The 17,210-nt window shown below is 44.4% G+C and overlaps 1 protein-coding gene across 16 annotated transcripts in view; it reads left to right on the top strand.

Moving 5' to 3' along the window:
- Window positions 1-17,210, top strand: part of SYNE1 (spectrin repeat containing nuclear envelope protein 1) — a 285,408-nt gene that overhangs the window by 255,809 nt on the left and 12,389 nt on the right. For 10 of the 16 annotated variants that reach the window (XM_081187166.1, XM_081187171.1, XM_081187169.1 and 7 more), the window contains 9 exons: window positions 621-954; window positions 3,211-3,279; window positions 6,720-6,862; window positions 9,367-9,493; window positions 11,914-12,125; window positions 14,348-14,548; window positions 15,417-15,545; window positions 16,003-16,215; window positions 17,111-17,203. In XM_081187166.1, the coding sequence (XP_081043292.1) occupies window positions 621-954; window positions 3,211-3,279; window positions 6,720-6,862; window positions 9,367-9,493; window positions 11,914-12,125; window positions 14,348-14,548; window positions 15,417-15,545; window positions 16,003-16,215; window positions 17,111-17,203 (1,521 nt within the window). The remainder of the gene's footprint in view (window positions 1-620; window positions 955-3,210; window positions 3,280-6,719; window positions 6,863-9,366; window positions 9,494-11,913; window positions 12,126-14,347; window positions 14,549-15,416; window positions 15,546-16,002; window positions 16,216-17,110; window positions 17,204-17,210) is intronic. The other 6 variants (XM_081187167.1, XM_081187174.1, XM_081187173.1 and 3 more) reach the window with 2 other exon arrangements.

Below are 17,210 nucleotides of genomic sequence, written 5' to 3'. Positions count from 1 at the left end.
AAGCCTTACAGAGGTAGGACATTCAGTATGGCAAATTTAAAGCTTTGTGAATGCATAAGCATGAAATTTGCAAGATCAGAGCTACACAATCCATAATGGACTGCACAGTGGATCCCACTGGACCATTATTTTGTTTCTTTGCAGAAAGGTACACTTCTAAATATAGAGAGGCATCATTATTCATTTAAGTTTCCAGGCTGAAAATGCAAAAGAGAGGTACATAAGAAATATCTGGAAATCAGACTGCTGTTTTCAGAAGATGAAAGAAAAGGACCTAGTACTGGTCCAAATGCATGACTATTTTGGCTCATTTCTGAGATACTGCAGTAAATTTCCTGACTGGAAGGAGATGTTATCTAACAGAGACAATTACCTGATAGGCAGCCATAGAGATGAGCACTAAACATACAAGACATGCTTATTTTTAGCTTTTTTTATTAGTGTTATATGGGAGTTTTAAAAACAACAACACACCCATAAAACCAGAAAAGAAAGAAGCATAATGAGAATGTTGTGAGTTTGAATGTTACACAATGACACTTTTATCTTATTGACCTAGCTAGAGCTAGCACTGATCCATTGAGAAGACTATTAATTGATTCTTTAATGTTTCCTTCTAGCTCACAGATGATGAGCATGACCTCTCTGATCGCGAAGTGGATCTGGATGAATCGGGAGATCTTTCTGACATACATTGGCATGACAAATCTGCAGACAGTGTCCTCTCCCCACACCCTTCCTCCAACCTCTCACTGTCTCTTCCCCAGCCTCTCCGAAGTGAAAGGTCAGGACGTGACACTCCTGCTAGTGTAGATTCCATCCCCTTGGAATGGGATCATGACTATGACCTGAGCCGGGACCTGGAGACGGCCGTTTCAAGAGCGCTGCACTCTGAAGAAGTGGAGGGGCAAGAAGACAAAGAGTTTTATCTCAGAGGAGCAGCAAGCCTAGCAGGTATAATCACTCACCCATCTCTAATCCCTTCATACAGCTCTGCAGGGACATTTCTAAGTCAGCTGACCTTTATTGGCCTACCGTATTTTTCGCCCCATAAGACGCACCGGCCCATAAGACGCACCTAGATTTTAGGGGGGGAAATAAAGGGAAAAAAAATTATTTCCCCCCCAGGTGCGCTGCGCTAATCCAGAAGCTTGGGGCAAGCTGAGGTCAGCGCGCCCCAAGCTTCTGCGTGCCGGCAAGCAGTCCGCTGCCGCCCCAAGCCTCCCGCACCCGGCAGGAGGTCCCGCTGGGTGCGCAAGGCTTGGGGCGGCAGCGGACTGCTTGCGCGCACCTAGAAGCTTGGGGCGTGCTGAGCTCAGCACGCCCCAAGCTTCTGCATGCCGGCAAGCAGTCCGCTGCCGCCCCAAGCCTCCCGCACCCGGCAGGAGGTCCCGCCGGGTGCGCAAGGCTTGGGGCGGCAGCGGACTGCTTGCGCGCACCTAGAAGCTTGGGGCGTGCTGAGCTCAGCACGCCCCAAGCTTCTGCATGCCGGCAAGCAGTCCGCTGCCGCCCCAAGCCTCCCGCACCCGGCAGGAGGTCCCGCCGGGTGCGCGAGGCTTGGGGCGGCAGCGGACTGCTTGCGCGCACCGAGAAGCTTGGGGCGGGCTGAGCTCAGCTGGCCCCAAGCTTCTCGGTGCGCGCAAGCAGTCCGCTGCCGCCCCAAGCCTCGCGCACCCGGTGGGACCTCCTGCCGGGTGCGCGAGGCTTGCAGACACTCGCCCGAAGCAGGGGGAGCCCTCCAGAGGGCTCCCCGTGCTTTGGGCGACAGGCTGCCGCCCCAAGCCTCGCGCACCCGGTCGGACCTCCTGCCGGGTGCGCGAGGCTTGCAGGCATTCGCCCCATAAGACGCACCCCGATTTCCCCTTCATTTTTGGAGGGGAAAAAGTGCGTCTTATGGGGCGAAAAATACGGTAGTTCTTGGCGTAAAGTTGCCGGTTACATGAACAGCTCTGACATATGGTTGCTTTTTAGGAAATTTTCATAGACTGTCAGAGAGGGAACTGGAAGAGATTTTTTCAAACAGAATAGATTAGCTGGCGCTACCCTATTAGTCATAGCAGTCACAGAAGGCAAATTTTCTTGGAAAACTTTGAGTTTAGTTAATAGCTTGGCTTGAAGTCATTGTGGTTCAGGGCCTAGTCTCATGAACTTTGATGAATTTTGTTTTTAATTACCCTCCATGTGTTGAACTAGTAAAGGGAATGCTTCTGCAATGCCAGCTGCTGTATTCCCAGCCACCACAATGATGTGTGAAAAACCACCTCACATTGCCTTGCCTAGCACACAGCTAAAAGTCTGTGGTGTCAAATTCATGGGTGCCATGTTCAAAAAGGATCAGGCACACCCCTTGTTTAGATAAGACAGGAGTTGACATCAGTGGCAATTTAGCAGTGCCGTTTTGACTCTTAAGACTCATGGGTTAAGCATGCTTAGCTGTGTGACCATGCTGGTCCTAGAAAATAATAATCATGCAGAATATTTTAACACGACAGTTTCTGTGGGACAGTGCAGCAGAGGTAAAAGGATGGCGTCAACTTGATCCTGTGAGTGTTTCCATAGTACTATGGAATTTAATGAGACTCCCAAAAGTGAGCATAACATGCACATCTGCCACAAACCTAAGCCTGATTTATATTTTTGTGTCCTGGTCCAATACATAGTTACAAAACACTGGTTTCCATGTCAAACAGGAAGCATGTGTATTCAGTTATGCTTGTTTCTTTGAAATATACACGCCTAACAATACAAAAACTAAGATTTAGCTGGGGATTACAAGAACATCCCTGCAAGGACAGACTAAAAGCCTAGCTTACCCAGCAAACACACTGCTCCCGGATGCTGTTCACCAGTAGGTCCCAGGGTTAAAATAAATAAATAAAAACAGATTAAAGTCCCAGAATAGGCTTCTGTTCATGAGGCTTCATTATCAGAAGTACAACAAGATGGGGGTTGCATGTTTGGTCCTACTGAAATACACAGTTCTGGTCTCTCATCATGTAATTGCACATTAGGGTTTCCCCTTGTTGCCTGTTTCACTTGGATCCTTGAACCATTTTTGGAGAATACACAAAGATTAATTTCAGTTAATGTCTCAAAAGCAGTAGAGAACTGGTGGTTTTCTCTCCTTTTGGGAGATTCAGTGCCTGACGCAAAGGAGACTGAAATAATTGTTGATAAGCAGTCATTTTGGGTTGTGTTTTATTTTTCCAGATATAGTGATCCCTGGGAGCCCTGAGGCCTATATAAAACTTACTGAAAATGCTCTTAGAAATGTCTATGGTAGGCAACAGAAATCATAAAGATTGCCAGACCTAAACCACCAATAACACTGCCTTCTTTCTTGGCATATCTGCTTTCTTAGTCACTACCGTATTTTTCGCACCATAGGGCGCACCGGACCATAGGGTGCACCTAGTTTTGGGAGGCGGAAAACAAGAAAAAATTATTCTGAACCCCAGAAGCCAGAACAGCAAGAGGGATCTGGCTTCTGGGATACCGTGTGGCTGTTCTGGCTTCTGGGGTAACCCCGCCAAGCCTCTTCAGGGCAGCGGGATGAAGGCTCCCCCTGCCCAAAGAGGCTGCGCAGGGTTAAAGCAGAAGCCAGGACAGACGCGTCGCTGAAGGGGCACTGTGCCTTCTCTCTCTCTGTGCAGCGCCCCTCCTTCACAGGAAAGGTGCTGCGCAGAGAGGGAGAAGGCACAGCACCCTTCAGCGAAGCTGGAGAAGGAACAGAAGGAGACCCTTCTGTTCCTCCTCCGGCTTCGCATGGCAGGCGCGTCGTTCAAGGGGCGCTGCGCCTTCTCTCTCTCTGCGCAGCGCCTCTCCTTCACAGGAGAGGCGCTGTGCAGAGAGGGAGAAGGCGCAGCGCCCCTTCAGCGAAGCGGGAGGAGGAACAGAAGGAGACCCTTCTGTTCCTCCTTCGGCTTCCAGGACAGGCGCGTCGCTGCGATGCGGGAGGAGGAACCGAAGGAGTCCCTTCTGTTCCTCCTCCGGCTTCGCATGACAGGCGAGTCGCTCAAGGGGCGCTGCGCCTTCTCTCTCTCTCTCTGCGCAGCGCCTCTCCTTCACAGGAGAGGCGCTGCGCAGAGAGGGGAAAGGCGCAGCACCCTTCAGCGAAGCTGAACAGAAGGAGACCCTTCTGTTCCTCCTCCAGCTTCCAGGACAGGCGCGTCGCCGCGAAGCCAAGGAGCCTGCATTCGCTCCATAGGACGCACACACATTTCCCCTTCATTTTTGGAGGGGAAAAAGTGCGTCCTATAGAGCGAAAAATACGGTACTTATCCCAGCCACTCTTCTTCACACATCAGTGCCAGCATGTTGATAGAAAATAAGGATATTTGCTTATATATTTAGTATTCTGCTTAAAATAATGGTATTAATATTCCTGTTGCATAGCCTATGAATTGAGGGGGAAATAGGTCATCTATGTAACTTTGTGCTTCCTGGGGAGAGGTGGGAGATAGAAATCATAGAATCACAGTATTTTAAGAGAGTAAAAGGATATTTAGGATAACACACTGCTCAAAAGCCAGAGTCTCTGTCTTACATCTTCCTTAAACAAATCTGAAGTAATAATATATCACTAACATTCCAGACACACACCCCAGAATGAATCAGCTTGGGAGGGTTGGGAGAAGAGGATGTGAAAATAGGATAACATCTCCCTTTCTGATTCTATATTCTCTAACCCTCTTGCACAGTTTGAAATATCACAATATTAGTAAGATACAGGCTATTGCCCAATATTTCTGAAGAAGAAATAAGCCACCCTGAAATGGTTTTAATGGAAGGGTCTTTAAGTCATTTTCCGTAGCAAAAGATTTGTCCTATGGTCACTTCACTGCTTTACGGTTTAATTTATTGTTCAAGGCAATGTGCTTACAGATTTCCATGAGTTTTAGCATAATGCCTTCTTGCCATACCAGAAAATTAGCAGTAATGCTCAGAGCATTACAAATATTTTCAAGTTTTCAGGAAAATCTAGGAAAACTACCGTATTTTTCGCCATATAGGACACACTTTTTCCCCTCCAAAAATGAAGGGGAAATCTGGGTGCGTTCTATGGGGCGAATGCAGGCTTTCACTGAAGCTTGGAGAGCGAGAGGGGTCGGTGCGCAATGACCCCTCTCGCTCTCCAGGCTTCAGGAAGACATCCATAGCCTAGGCAGCCCTGCGGGAGTTCCCGCAGGGCTGTCTAGGCTGCGGATAGCAGCCTGCTTCCTGGAGCGCCGGGCGCGCTGAAAGCAGAGCGCCCGCCGCTTCGGGAATACATCCGCAGCCTAGGCAGCCCTGCGGAAGGTCCCGCAGGGCTGTCTAGGCTGCGGGTAGCAGCCTGCCGCCCGGCACGAGGAGCGCCCTGAAACAGAGCGCCCCTCGCGCCCTGCAGACATCCGCAGCGTGGGGAGCCCTGCAGGAGTTCCCCACAGGGCTCACCACACTGCGGATAGGAGCCTGCCTCCCGGCGCGATGGGCGCCCTGAAGCAGAGCGCCCTGCGCGCCGGACAGACATCGGCCAGCCGCACAAGCTCAGGGGACAGCAGGGAGGCGCAGCGCCGCCATCCCGCTGTTCCTCGACCTGGTTCGGTTTCCCCGACCTGGTTTTGGGGGGAAATAAAGGGGGAAAAAATTCCTTTATTTCCTCCCAAAAAAGCCAGGTGCGTCCTATGGGACGGAGCATCCTATGGGACGAAAAATACGGTATATTTATTTGTACAACGCTATACACATCTCCTCAAAGGTTAGACTTTTTGAATTCAGAGGGACTTAGGTAAAGGGACCCCTGACCGTTAGGTCCAGTCGCAGACGACTCTGAGGTTGCGGCGCTCATCTCGCTTTATTGGCCAAGGGAGCTGGCGTACAGCTTCCGGGTCATGTGGTCAGCATGACTAAGCCGCTTCTGGCAAAACCAGAGCAGCGCACGGAAACGTGGTACCTATTTATCTACTTGCACTTTGATGTGCTTTCGAACTGCTAGTTTGGCAGGAGCAGGGATCGAGCAATGGGAGCTCACCCCGTCGCGGGGATTCGAACCACCGACCTTCCGATCGGCAAGCCCTAGGCTCTGTGGTTTAACCCACAGCGCCACCCGCATCAGAGGGACATACTTTCAAGTAAATGTGTATGTGCATGTTGAGACTATAAAATTCCCCAGCATTTATACGGGGTGTGTGGGGAGAGCATCAGTTTCTAGGCTCTTACCAGTTGCCTGCTTAGCATAAATACAGTGGTAGCTCTGGTTACGGATTTAATTCGTTTCGGGGTGCCATGTGCACCCCAAAAAATCCGCGTGGCATGATTGAGCGCTTCTGCGCACACATGCGGTTCGCAGAGCGCTTCTGCGCATACACGAGCGGTGCGGCCATAACCCGAAGATTCCGTAACCTGAGGTTATGCAACATGAAGTACCACTGTACAGTACTGCAAAATGCCTGAAGATACAATGAAACGAGTGCAGAGTGCTTAGTCTTCTAGAATTGTTTTGGGGAATTGAATTTTCCTGATATGTCCTGCTTAAAAATTATTCATTTCTCAGTACACACATTAACCAACATAGTTGCAGATATGTTTGTATAATAGTTACAAATCTATTTGTCACCTGCATGCTATTGTAATTAACTCTTTATCATTCTTTCAAAGCTAGTAGCACCACCTTCAGTATTTTTTCCTACTCACTGAGACATTTCATATTGGTAACATCTATCTGTCTATATTTTCTACAGGAGAACCATGTTCCTTAGAAACACACATCAGACAGCTTGACAAGGCCTTAGACACCAGCCGTTTCCAAATACAGCAAACGGAGAACATAATCCGCAGTAAAACACCAACAGGGCCGGAACTAGATTCTAGCTACAAAGGCTATGTAAGTACTGTGAGCTTAGCCCCCCTCGTGGCTGGACATAAAATTGCTATTCGTTGCTATTTGTATTGTTGCTATTCGCAGTGTGTGTGTCTTACCTGAGCCAGTTGCTGAGAGGGTTTGGGGGGGGGTAAAGTTAGCATCAGGTATAGAGTTCCTTCCATCAAATGCAAAATTTATTATTCCTTTTAGTTGTTGCACATTAGAGAGAGTTTGGATTTGATATCCCGCTTTATCACTACCCGAAGGAGTCTCAAAGCGGCTAACATTCTCCTTTCCCTTCCTCCCCCACAACAAACACTCTGTGAGGTGAGTGGGGCTAAGAGACTTCAGAGAAGTGTGACTAGCCCAAGGTCACCCAGCAGCTGCATGTGGAGGAGCAGAGACACGAACCCAGTTCACCAGATTACGAGTCTACCGCTCTTAACCACTACACCACACACTACACTACACTACACTACACTACACTACACTACACTACACTACACTACACTACACTACACTACAAACAGCAGCCACTGTGCATGCAAGTCAATGGAGCATGAGGTTTTACCCAGCAATTAAGTGGTTGATTTGGACTAAGTAAATTTAAGTAATCCCACCTCTGGATTGCAATACTAGCAATGTTCTACACCACAGGAAAACCACTCTGCCAGCCTATCACTTCTACTTGTAATAGATATAAAAATGAATTGTACTGTGGGATTTTTGTCAGCCCAATCTGATTTTTTTTGGGGGGGGCAGAGAAAGCAATAGAAAACACTGCAGAATTGTTGTAAGCTACTCTCAGCTTCAGCCCAGCTTGCAATATGGATCTAATACCTCTGGACAACACAGTAAATCACCTAGAGTCTGGCTTACAGCGTGAGAGATACACTTCTGGGCTGTTATAAGTCACTCTTTTCTCTTTTCCAGGAATAGCTACTTTAAGCTAACAATTTAGGGACAGTGAACTGCTTTATTTTGGAATTTTCCTTACCGGGCTTGTTTCTTAAATGTCTCACACTGAATAAAAACTGAGAACTGGCAGGAGTTCTTTCCTGCCTTTAGAGTTTGAAATCACTCGCACCTGGTTTAGGTGCATTAAATGTTTTCAGTTCTACACTGATATCATTGGGCAACTTTTTCTTCCCTCCCTAGAGACACTGAAAAATAACTTCTTAGTGTAAACCAGGAAGTGATCTACCCAGACAATGATGGTGTTGTTTCTTCCATGTACATTTCCTCTTTCCTCCTGTTCAACCACTCTGTTCTATTTATTCCATCTCAGGATTTCCCCTCACACCCTCTCAGTCTCTCAGCATTCTGTGCTATGATGGGGCTGTTTGTGGAGTTCTCCTTCTGAAGCTTTTTTCCTTCTGTTTTTTTTTGGGGGGGGTACATGTGTGCCACACATTTTAAGTGTTTACTAAATTTATTATTATTCATACAGCACCTAAAGCTAAATCCATACAAAGACAAGAAAGGCTTGAAAAATAATTAAAAACAGGACAATACTAGGGGGGGCGGGGAGGAAGGGGAAGGAGCTGGGAGTGAAGAGATTCATCCTCAGATTTCTTGAACGCCAAAATGACAGGAGGAAGAGCATTCCAGCGGTCAAGAGCTGCAAATGGAAAGCAGACACAGGCAGGGAATAATAGAACTGGTAACTTATGAAAAAAGCAACAACCTAATAAATCACACCCACCAACATTTTGAAGATTTGTGTGACATGGTGAACTGTGATCTGGACAGGTGGGCAAGGATACAGTGAGCCATGCAACTAGTTCTGCTTGTGCAGGGGACTCTTGAACGGCTGCCACCACCACCATGTCACAACAGAAAACCTGTTTTGAAACTGATCTCTCAAAAGCAGTTTGTGATGCATAGAATCCTAGAATTGTGGTGTTGGAAGAGACCATGAGAGCCATCTAGTCCAACCCTTTGCAATGCTGTTAAGTGGAAAAACTTTTTTTTTTAAATTGCACTGGATGTACATCTTAAGTGGGGTTTTGTCCAAGGGTTTTTAGATCCCAATCTGGTGAATTACTATAGATTTAGTGCTTGCCCAGCAACAACTCACATCTCACTAAAGAAAACATTAACAGTGATTCCTGAAGTGCCTGTTAAAAGCAAACTGTGATCTCAGTTTTAGATTTATACTCTGCATTAGTTTCTTAGTTAAATATCTGAAATTTCAGCAATAGCAAAAACATTTCTGTTAACACATAATCTCTCTCTTTCTTGTGTTTAATTGCCATTAAAAACAAGGGGATAGCCATACAAAGTTTTCTAACCATTAAGACAGTGGAGTTCTATCTATCACATCATGGAATGACTTGTATTAAGAACTAGGATGCAAATTGTTTTGTAGTTAGAATCTTAAGATGTAATCCTATGTATACTTACCTGACTGTAAGCTCCATTGAACTCAATGGGACTTACTTCCTAGGATTTTGCTCTTAGTTCTGTTGTTTCTCCAGCATGGTCATGAATAATGAGAAATGGTTTCTCTCTTTTTCAAACAGATGAAGCTTCTGGGTGAATGCAGTGGGAGCATAGATTCAGTAAGAAGACTTGAGCACAAACTGAAAGAGGAAGAGGAAAAGCTGTCTGGATTTATTAACCTGAACAGCACGGAGACACAAACAGCCGGTAAGTAATATTCAGAGCTGAACTTGCAATGTGAGGAAAACAAGTGATAATGACATGCAGCATTGAACCATGGAAGCACATCGTACTGCTTGCACATTTGGGTGACAGCTTTTTTTTATTCTTTACAATCTGATTTTGGAGCAGCACTGAGACTGCAGTGGCAGCTTTGGTTAATGGTCTTTACCAAGAGATTAGCAGGGGATTGCACAACCTTTTGGAATCTTTTGTTCACTGTTTGATCATGGAACACACATTATCATTGGTACATCAGGATGACAACAGTTTTCTGGGGCTCTTATCCAATTCTAAGTCCATTCTCGAGAGAGTATTTATGGAAGTTGGCTTAAGTTGTTCCACTCATTCTGAGCGAGAGAGATTCAAGAGGCTGATGCGAATAATTTCCTAATGATTTTATTTTAAGACTTGTATCAGGGTGACACACTATTTAAAATTTAATGAATTGTACGAAATGACTTTATGGGTCTTTATAAGAATTTGGAAGTGCCTGAGTTTTCTTAGCTCTAGTTTTAATCAAGTATTTTCCTTGAAGCTCTTAGGATAGACTCCTCTATGCACACTTAGCTAGGGAGTAAGTCCCACTGAGGTCAGTGAGGCTTTCTGTGAGTAACGTACATGAGCTTGCACTGCTGTTTTCCCTGTATGGCACCTAGTTAATATATGTTCCCAACAAATGTTAAATGTTGTTATAGATTATAATTTTTTAATAGTATATCTCAGAATCTTGGTGCTGCTTCCGTCTTGGGTTATGTTGAGGCAGTGGATGGAAGTGAGCTAACTGAATTTGTGAACAAACTGGAATACAGTAAGCCTACAACTTACACACATTTTACTTGTGCACCTTCAGCTTCATGTGCATGGCAAAACAAACAAACAAGTAATGGGCAGAAAGGGGGCAGGGTTCTGAGGACAATGACTTTGGCAATCCCACCAGCCATTCAACTCCAATGGGTTTTGAATCCCAGTGCTTTTCTTCTAAAAAAAATTGGTCCTGGTACTCAGCACAAAGTTATTACAGTAAATGCCTTTCTTCTAGAAGAAAAGGTACTGTGTGCCCTTGAGTACCGCCAGAGAAAAAAAGCACTGGTTTTCACTATACATGATTTTCACTTTAGGCATGAATATAACCCCCGCATAAGTTGCAGGCTTACCGTAATGCTTATTGGGGATGTGGTTTTTAGGTTATGGATGAAGAGAGCAAAGCTCCATATTTAAAATTTAAAATTGACATAGACTAATCCAATATAAGGCTTGAAGTGCTACTGGAGGTCTAGGTAAGTAGCAGTCACCAAGATGAGAGGAAGGCTGTATCAATTTCTGTCACCGCAATCATGCAATTAAAAATGAGCATGCATCTCAAACTGAAATTAGAAATGGGTTTTTGTTTTGTTTTTTAAGATTTTGCCTTGGAATCTGGAACTTTATGTAATGATGGAGCCAGGGGAGTGAGTGTCACAGTTAATTGAATCTGGTGGGAAATTCTCAGACTGATTTGCTTGTGTGAAGCTTCGTTATAGTCCTTAATGAAAACAGCATAGTATTCATCCCTTTCATTAGTTAATTTAGCATGTCATGATAACGATTAGTGCAGTTTTTGGATGCTGTAGTAAATTAATCAGCACAACTCCTTCTGTGAGAATTGTCTTGTTTGGGCTATTACTTTACCAATTAACAGAGTACAGAGTAAATACAGAATCTATATGTTCCCCAGCAAAATGTCCACTATAATGGGTGCAGTATGTATCGATGTGTGCCATATTTCTGAAGCAATTTCATTGTGAGGGAAATGCTTCCTGCCATAGGTGCCAACTCACCGGGTGCCCAAGCACCCACAAAATTCCTCATGAAGGGGCCGGGCACTCACAAATTGCACTACATGGAACCCATGGGTTGTGGGGCCAAGCTGGCATTCCTGCTTCCTGCCCTCAGATAATTAAATCTAGGGAGAAAATAAATAGTCATGAGGATTTCAAAACACACAGCAACTAAGTTAGGGCAAAGTTAGGCTTTGAGAAAACTTCTGCACCCTCAGTACCACCAGCACCTTGCTCAGCCTTAACTAGAAGGGACTCTGAATGTCTCTCTGTGAGCTCTGTACACATTCCTTCCCCCATGATGCCCCTGTCAGTGGTATCTGGTCCAGGCAGTCCCCAAGTTCAGTGCATTACTTTTCATTCTAAGACTGGATGGCAGGCATTCACTTATATGAGTGTCCTCAGGTGTTACTATTGTCATGGAACCTAAGGGTTCATGGTCAGCCCAGAATTTAACTTGCCTTTGTCTGCACACCTTCACCCTAGATTCTGTTTCTTGATCATGCTAACGTGTGATGGAATATTGGGGGGCGGGGGGGGGGAGTCAGGAAGGAAGTTGCTCTTACAGAGAGATCTTTTTCCCTTTAGGTGTGATTGATCGGTGGGAGTTAATCCAGGCCCAGGCCTTAAGTAAAGAACTGAGGATGAAACAGAATCTTCAGCAATGGCAGCAATTTAGTTCTGACCTAAACAGCATCTGGGTTTGGCTTGGAGAAACTGAAGAAGAGTTGGAACAACTGTGTTGCCTTGATCTCAGCACGGATATACAAACCATTGAGCTACGGATTAAAAAACTGAAAGTAGGTTCTAATTCCTGATCTTCTTTTCTGTTGATTTTCTAATATGCTTTATTTTTGTGAGGTGCCATTTCAGGTCCTATTGAAAAAGCACTGCCAATTTCTGGACCCTGCATTTCTTCATATACTAAAGGACTGGAAATGAAAGACTATGATAGTCAATTTCATTGGAGTTTTCTTTTTCTTCTTCTTTAAGTTACATAGTATGCCAGTGTTTATATTCATTTTATTATTTATTTATTTATTCATTCCTTCTCTTCATATCCTACATCTTCCTCCAAAGACACTCACGGTGGCAGGTGGTTAAGATGGCTGGCAGAAGATTTTGCTCTTAAGAGGCAAGCCAAGGGGAGGGCAACCACACTTTCTTTACAAAGAGCACTATAATGTAGTGAAGGCATCAGGCTGCCAACTCAGATCAGCTAAATCTGTGGCATTTTGAGAGAACCAAGAAAAGAACTCTGCTTATTTACCAGTGCACAGTATGGTCAACATCAGACTTCCTTTTGGTTAATATTCTTTTTTTCTTTTGGAATTTGTCCTATAGTCAGACAGGGACTAATGTCTACACTCTAGGCATTAATGGGTTTAACAGTGTATCTTGATGTGTGTGTGGGATACTTCATCCGGGTGGGCCCATAGCTGTTTCCAGAAGATCCAGAGGACAATTTCTTTACATGAATGTGGCATTAATATTTCCTTTGGGCCTGAATTAAAGCCTCATAAACTAAGGCTGCAGTACTTCAGCTAAACCAAACGATGACATCAATTCATTTGCTCTAGAGCAGTGTTTCCCAACCTTTTTTGGGCAAAGGCACACTTGTTTCATGAAAAAAATCTCGAGGCAAGCCACGCCCCCTCCAGCCAGCCGATTGGCTGGCCAGGAGGCGTGGCCGGATGGGATTCCCCTGCTCTCGCGGGGGCTGAGATGGGATTCCCCGCTCACGTGGGGGCGGATGGGATTCCCCGCTCACGTGGGGAAGGGCGTGATGCCCGCAACCCCACCTCCTGGGGCAGGCCCAGTAGCGAGTGGATGCGCAGGCCAAGTAGCGAGCGGCGATGGGATGTGGGAGCTCGCTCGCTCGCCGCTCCGCGTGTTCTCGCCGCCGCCACCCCGCCTCTCACCGCCCGACTCGCCCGCCTCCACGGAACACAAGGCAAAGTTCCACGGCACACTACTGTGCCGCGGAACACCGGTTGGGAAACACTGCTCTAGAGAAAGGTAATTCCCTCTTTGATGCGAAATTCAGAGGCTTGTTCTAAATTAGACTAGTCCAGGACACAGCCCACTATCTGTCTCAGCTTTTTGACATTGTGCGGTACAATATTCACGCTTTTTCTTTCTTTTTTGAAGTTTGTGTCTGTATGGGGCAGATTCAGCTAACAACTCGCACTAGCTAGCCCACAATGACGTCCACTACTACAGTTGGGCTTTCCCCTTCTCAATCCCCACACCCCAAACTCGTTTGGGGAAATCAGGAGAGCCTCCAGAACAGTGTGGGGAGGGGAATCATTCCACAAAGGAAACAGAAATGTTTATGCTGGTGGAACAATTGCCATAGCACAACATTGAATTCCTCCCAAAGTATTTAAATACTTGCTTCCAGATGACATGCTTATTGAGTATTGATCCTAATTTGTTTAAGGGAAAGCTAGGTGATGTCTAGTTAATGAGCATTCATCCTCACTTGTTTGATGAGAGACTAGATGACATTGCATCAAAACTACTACTATCCCACACTTTGCGGTGCAATTTCCATTCACTTCCCTCAAAAAGTCATTTTTGGGGGGAAGCAGATTTCCTGCACAAGACCTCCGAATCTACTATAATTTTGAGATCTGGATTTGCCAGTGTGTAATTGAATCCCCCACACTCCAAAAATAGCAACAGTCTGAAAGTAGGTTATGTGTACAGTCTGGAGTATGAAAAAAAAGCCAGCTCCTGTGGTTCCAACCCCCATCAAATTCAACCATGCCACAAGGCTTTACGTCTTTAAATATTTTATTAGTTTGTTCTGAATTCTACTGCAAACATAAAATCGGAGACCTTTATAAAAATGGGTTCTTACTAGTCAGAAGCCAGACGTATCACTTAAAAATAAAGACACAGTAACTGTCTTTTAAGTTATGAAACTTTAAGAGAGATAGTGGAACTTGTTTCTTCTTGAATTCTCGAGCATGTTTCCTGTAAAAAAGCTTACTCCCGTCTCTCTTCATTCCCCAAGGAGCTACAGAAGGCCGTTGATAACCGCAAAGCCATCATTTTGTCCATCAACCTTTGCAGCTCAGAATTCATGCAGTCTGACAGTGAGGAAAACAAGAAACTGCAGGAACGGTTGTCTCAGATGAACATGCGCTGGGATCATGTCTGTAGTATGCTAGAGGAATGGCGCTGTTCACTGCAGAACGCTCTAATGCAATGTCAGGTCTGTTCTGGTCTATGCAAAATCATTCCCCTTCGATTCTTGGATTAGATGTTGCACCAATTACATTCATTTTCTTAAATGAGTTACTTTAATGTGTGCACACCATGTTATCCTGCCTTGAATATATCACAGAGACATTTTAGACAAGAGCATAAAAAGCAAGTATTTTTGAAGCCCAGAAGCCTAATTATTAAAAGATTTTGGTGCATTAGGTAAAATCTGTTGCACATTTCCTAAATTGCTTCCTGAAAACTGCCTTGCACATTTTCTATATTGATGTTTTTGGCATATTGTTAAGGTGACAGGCCTTATACCATATGTAGGATTTTGTTCCTGTGAAAAGTGATTCAAACATGGATGTAATATTGGTAGCTACTTCCTGTTTGGCGTATTAAATACTCAAGGCCATCAAGGCCTTGTTACACAGAACAGCATTACATATGTTTCATACTGCACTTAACATGTTGTTCATACATAATTTTTGCCAATCCAAATGTGGTTTGGAAGATCAAGCTGTGCAGAACTGCTTGGTTTCCCTCTCATATGTCTGCTTAATACAATGCTCTCTCATTTGTTGTGACTACTGAACCAGAGCAATCACTCCAAAGCAGAACTGCAAACTGGTTCAATTCAAGTTTACAGGGATCGCTCAAACCAGTTTGCCAGTTCTGACATCACAAAAAATTGTGATTTGACAAACCTAGAAGTGTTCTGTTAAGTCAAGTGGGGCCAGAGAGCAGGGAGAAGGATGTATGCTCACAACTCATTTTTTGGAGGATCAGATAATGTAAAATTTGAATGCATCTTTGGAGTTCTGGGCAACACAAAAAAACACATTTGGCATTAAACTTCCATCTATCACTTCTAGGATTTCCATGAGATGAGCCACGGTTTGTTGCTGTGGCTGGAGAACATTGACAGGAGGAAAAATGAGATTGTCCCTATCAATCCAAATCTGGATTCAGACACTCTGCAGGATCATCACAGGCTACTAATGGTACAGTACCTTTCTCTAAAGGAACAATAATTCAGAGATTAAAAAAGAACATAGAAACTAGTATCTGGAACACATATTGGAACACATATTCGAGAATGCATATTCCTGGTATTGACTACCAGGAATGCTAAGATCTTCTTGATTTGGTATAGAAAGCCATCAATCTGTTTTTAAAACATTTTCTTTGCAGTGGGAACCCTGAAATAATGACATATTTATAGCAAATGCAGAACTTGCAAAATAGTGTGCAGTTCAGACATGCTTTTAGAATAAAATGCCAATCATTAATCCTCTCTTTTGAATTTGGATATCTCTTTTTTATTTGCAACAGCAAGTGTATGGTAGTTTAGCTTTATCGGTCCCTGTTCCTGAGTTTTAAGATCAGAAGAAATACTTGAATTACATTTTGACTCATTCAAAGCAACAAAATGCATCTGATTGCCCCCCTTCCTGACAGCAAATAAGGCGTGAACTGCTAGAATCTCAGCTGAAGGTGGCATCTCTTCAAGACATGTCCTGCCAACTGCTAGTCAATGCTGAAGGCAAGGATTGTCTAGAAGCCAAAGAGAAGGTCCATGTGATTGGAAACAGACTCAAAATGCTCCTTAAAGAAGTTTCACATCACATTAAGGAGCTGGAGAAAATCCTAGATGTTTCAAGCAGTCAGCTGGTAAGTCATTCTGCCACGGCAAATCTACTAGTCATTGTGGCTGTTCACTGCTAGGCTGTTTCCAGACAGATGCTTATTGTGACATCATTCATGCAAGTTTTTTGCAGTGCACACATGGCATTGTTGGCATCAAAATGCTTAGATCACACACACCCCTTTAATCTGAAGTTACTGTTTCTGGGGGGAATCCAGTTAGTTAAAAAGCAAAAGCAAAAACCTTGTTGCCAATGCAATATATTGGTGGTCCATCTGCAAATTACACCAGCCCTTTGTTTTTTGATAGGGGACAGAATGTATTTTCCATCTCAAATATGTATTCGTTAAAAGTATATTTTGCTGCTCTGCTATGATCCAAATCTGACAATCTTTTGCAAAATACTGTACTGTATATTTTTTAAAAATATAGCCACAACACTTCCAGCCTGTAGCTGACAAATGAATAAAAACACTATACACCTGTCTCAGTACTGAAAGGGTGATTTGAATACTTTCCATTGCAAGTAGTCCCTCTGTTATTCCCCATTACTAATAAAATATACCACAGTGTACAAATAATACAATGAGTTTTCAGTCTGTCTAGTGTATATCTCTGTGTAGGGAAAAAAATCTGCAATTCAAGTGGGAATTTTTATTGTGTATTCCTTAGGGGGAAAAAACCACCACACACATTAAAGAGCAACTGTTTTCTCGGGCTTGACTTGGCCAGAAATAACAGTTCTCTGCCCAAGGCAAGGTAGAATACTTGTATGCTTGTCTTCACAAACTGTGTTGCATAACCTGTAGCAACTTCGTTTCAAATTGCGAGCAGTTGGTCTGCATTTTTTGTCCTTTTTTGTGAACCAAGTTTATATATAGTGTTTTCTCCCTTCTAATCTCCACTGATTCTGAACCTTAGGATCTGTCCTCCTGGTCATCTGCTGATGAGCTGGACACTTCAGGATCCCTCAGTCCAGTATCGGGAAGGAGTACTCCAAGCAGACAGAGAACGGTAATGT

The sequence above is a fragment of the Podarcis bocagei genome (genome assembly GCF_964188305.1).
Source record: "Podarcis bocagei genome assembly, chromosome: 3".
Taxonomy (NCBI): domain Eukaryota; kingdom Metazoa; phylum Chordata; class Lepidosauria; order Squamata; family Lacertidae; genus Podarcis; species Podarcis bocagei.
This window is presented reverse-complemented; position numbering and strand designations above follow the sequence as displayed.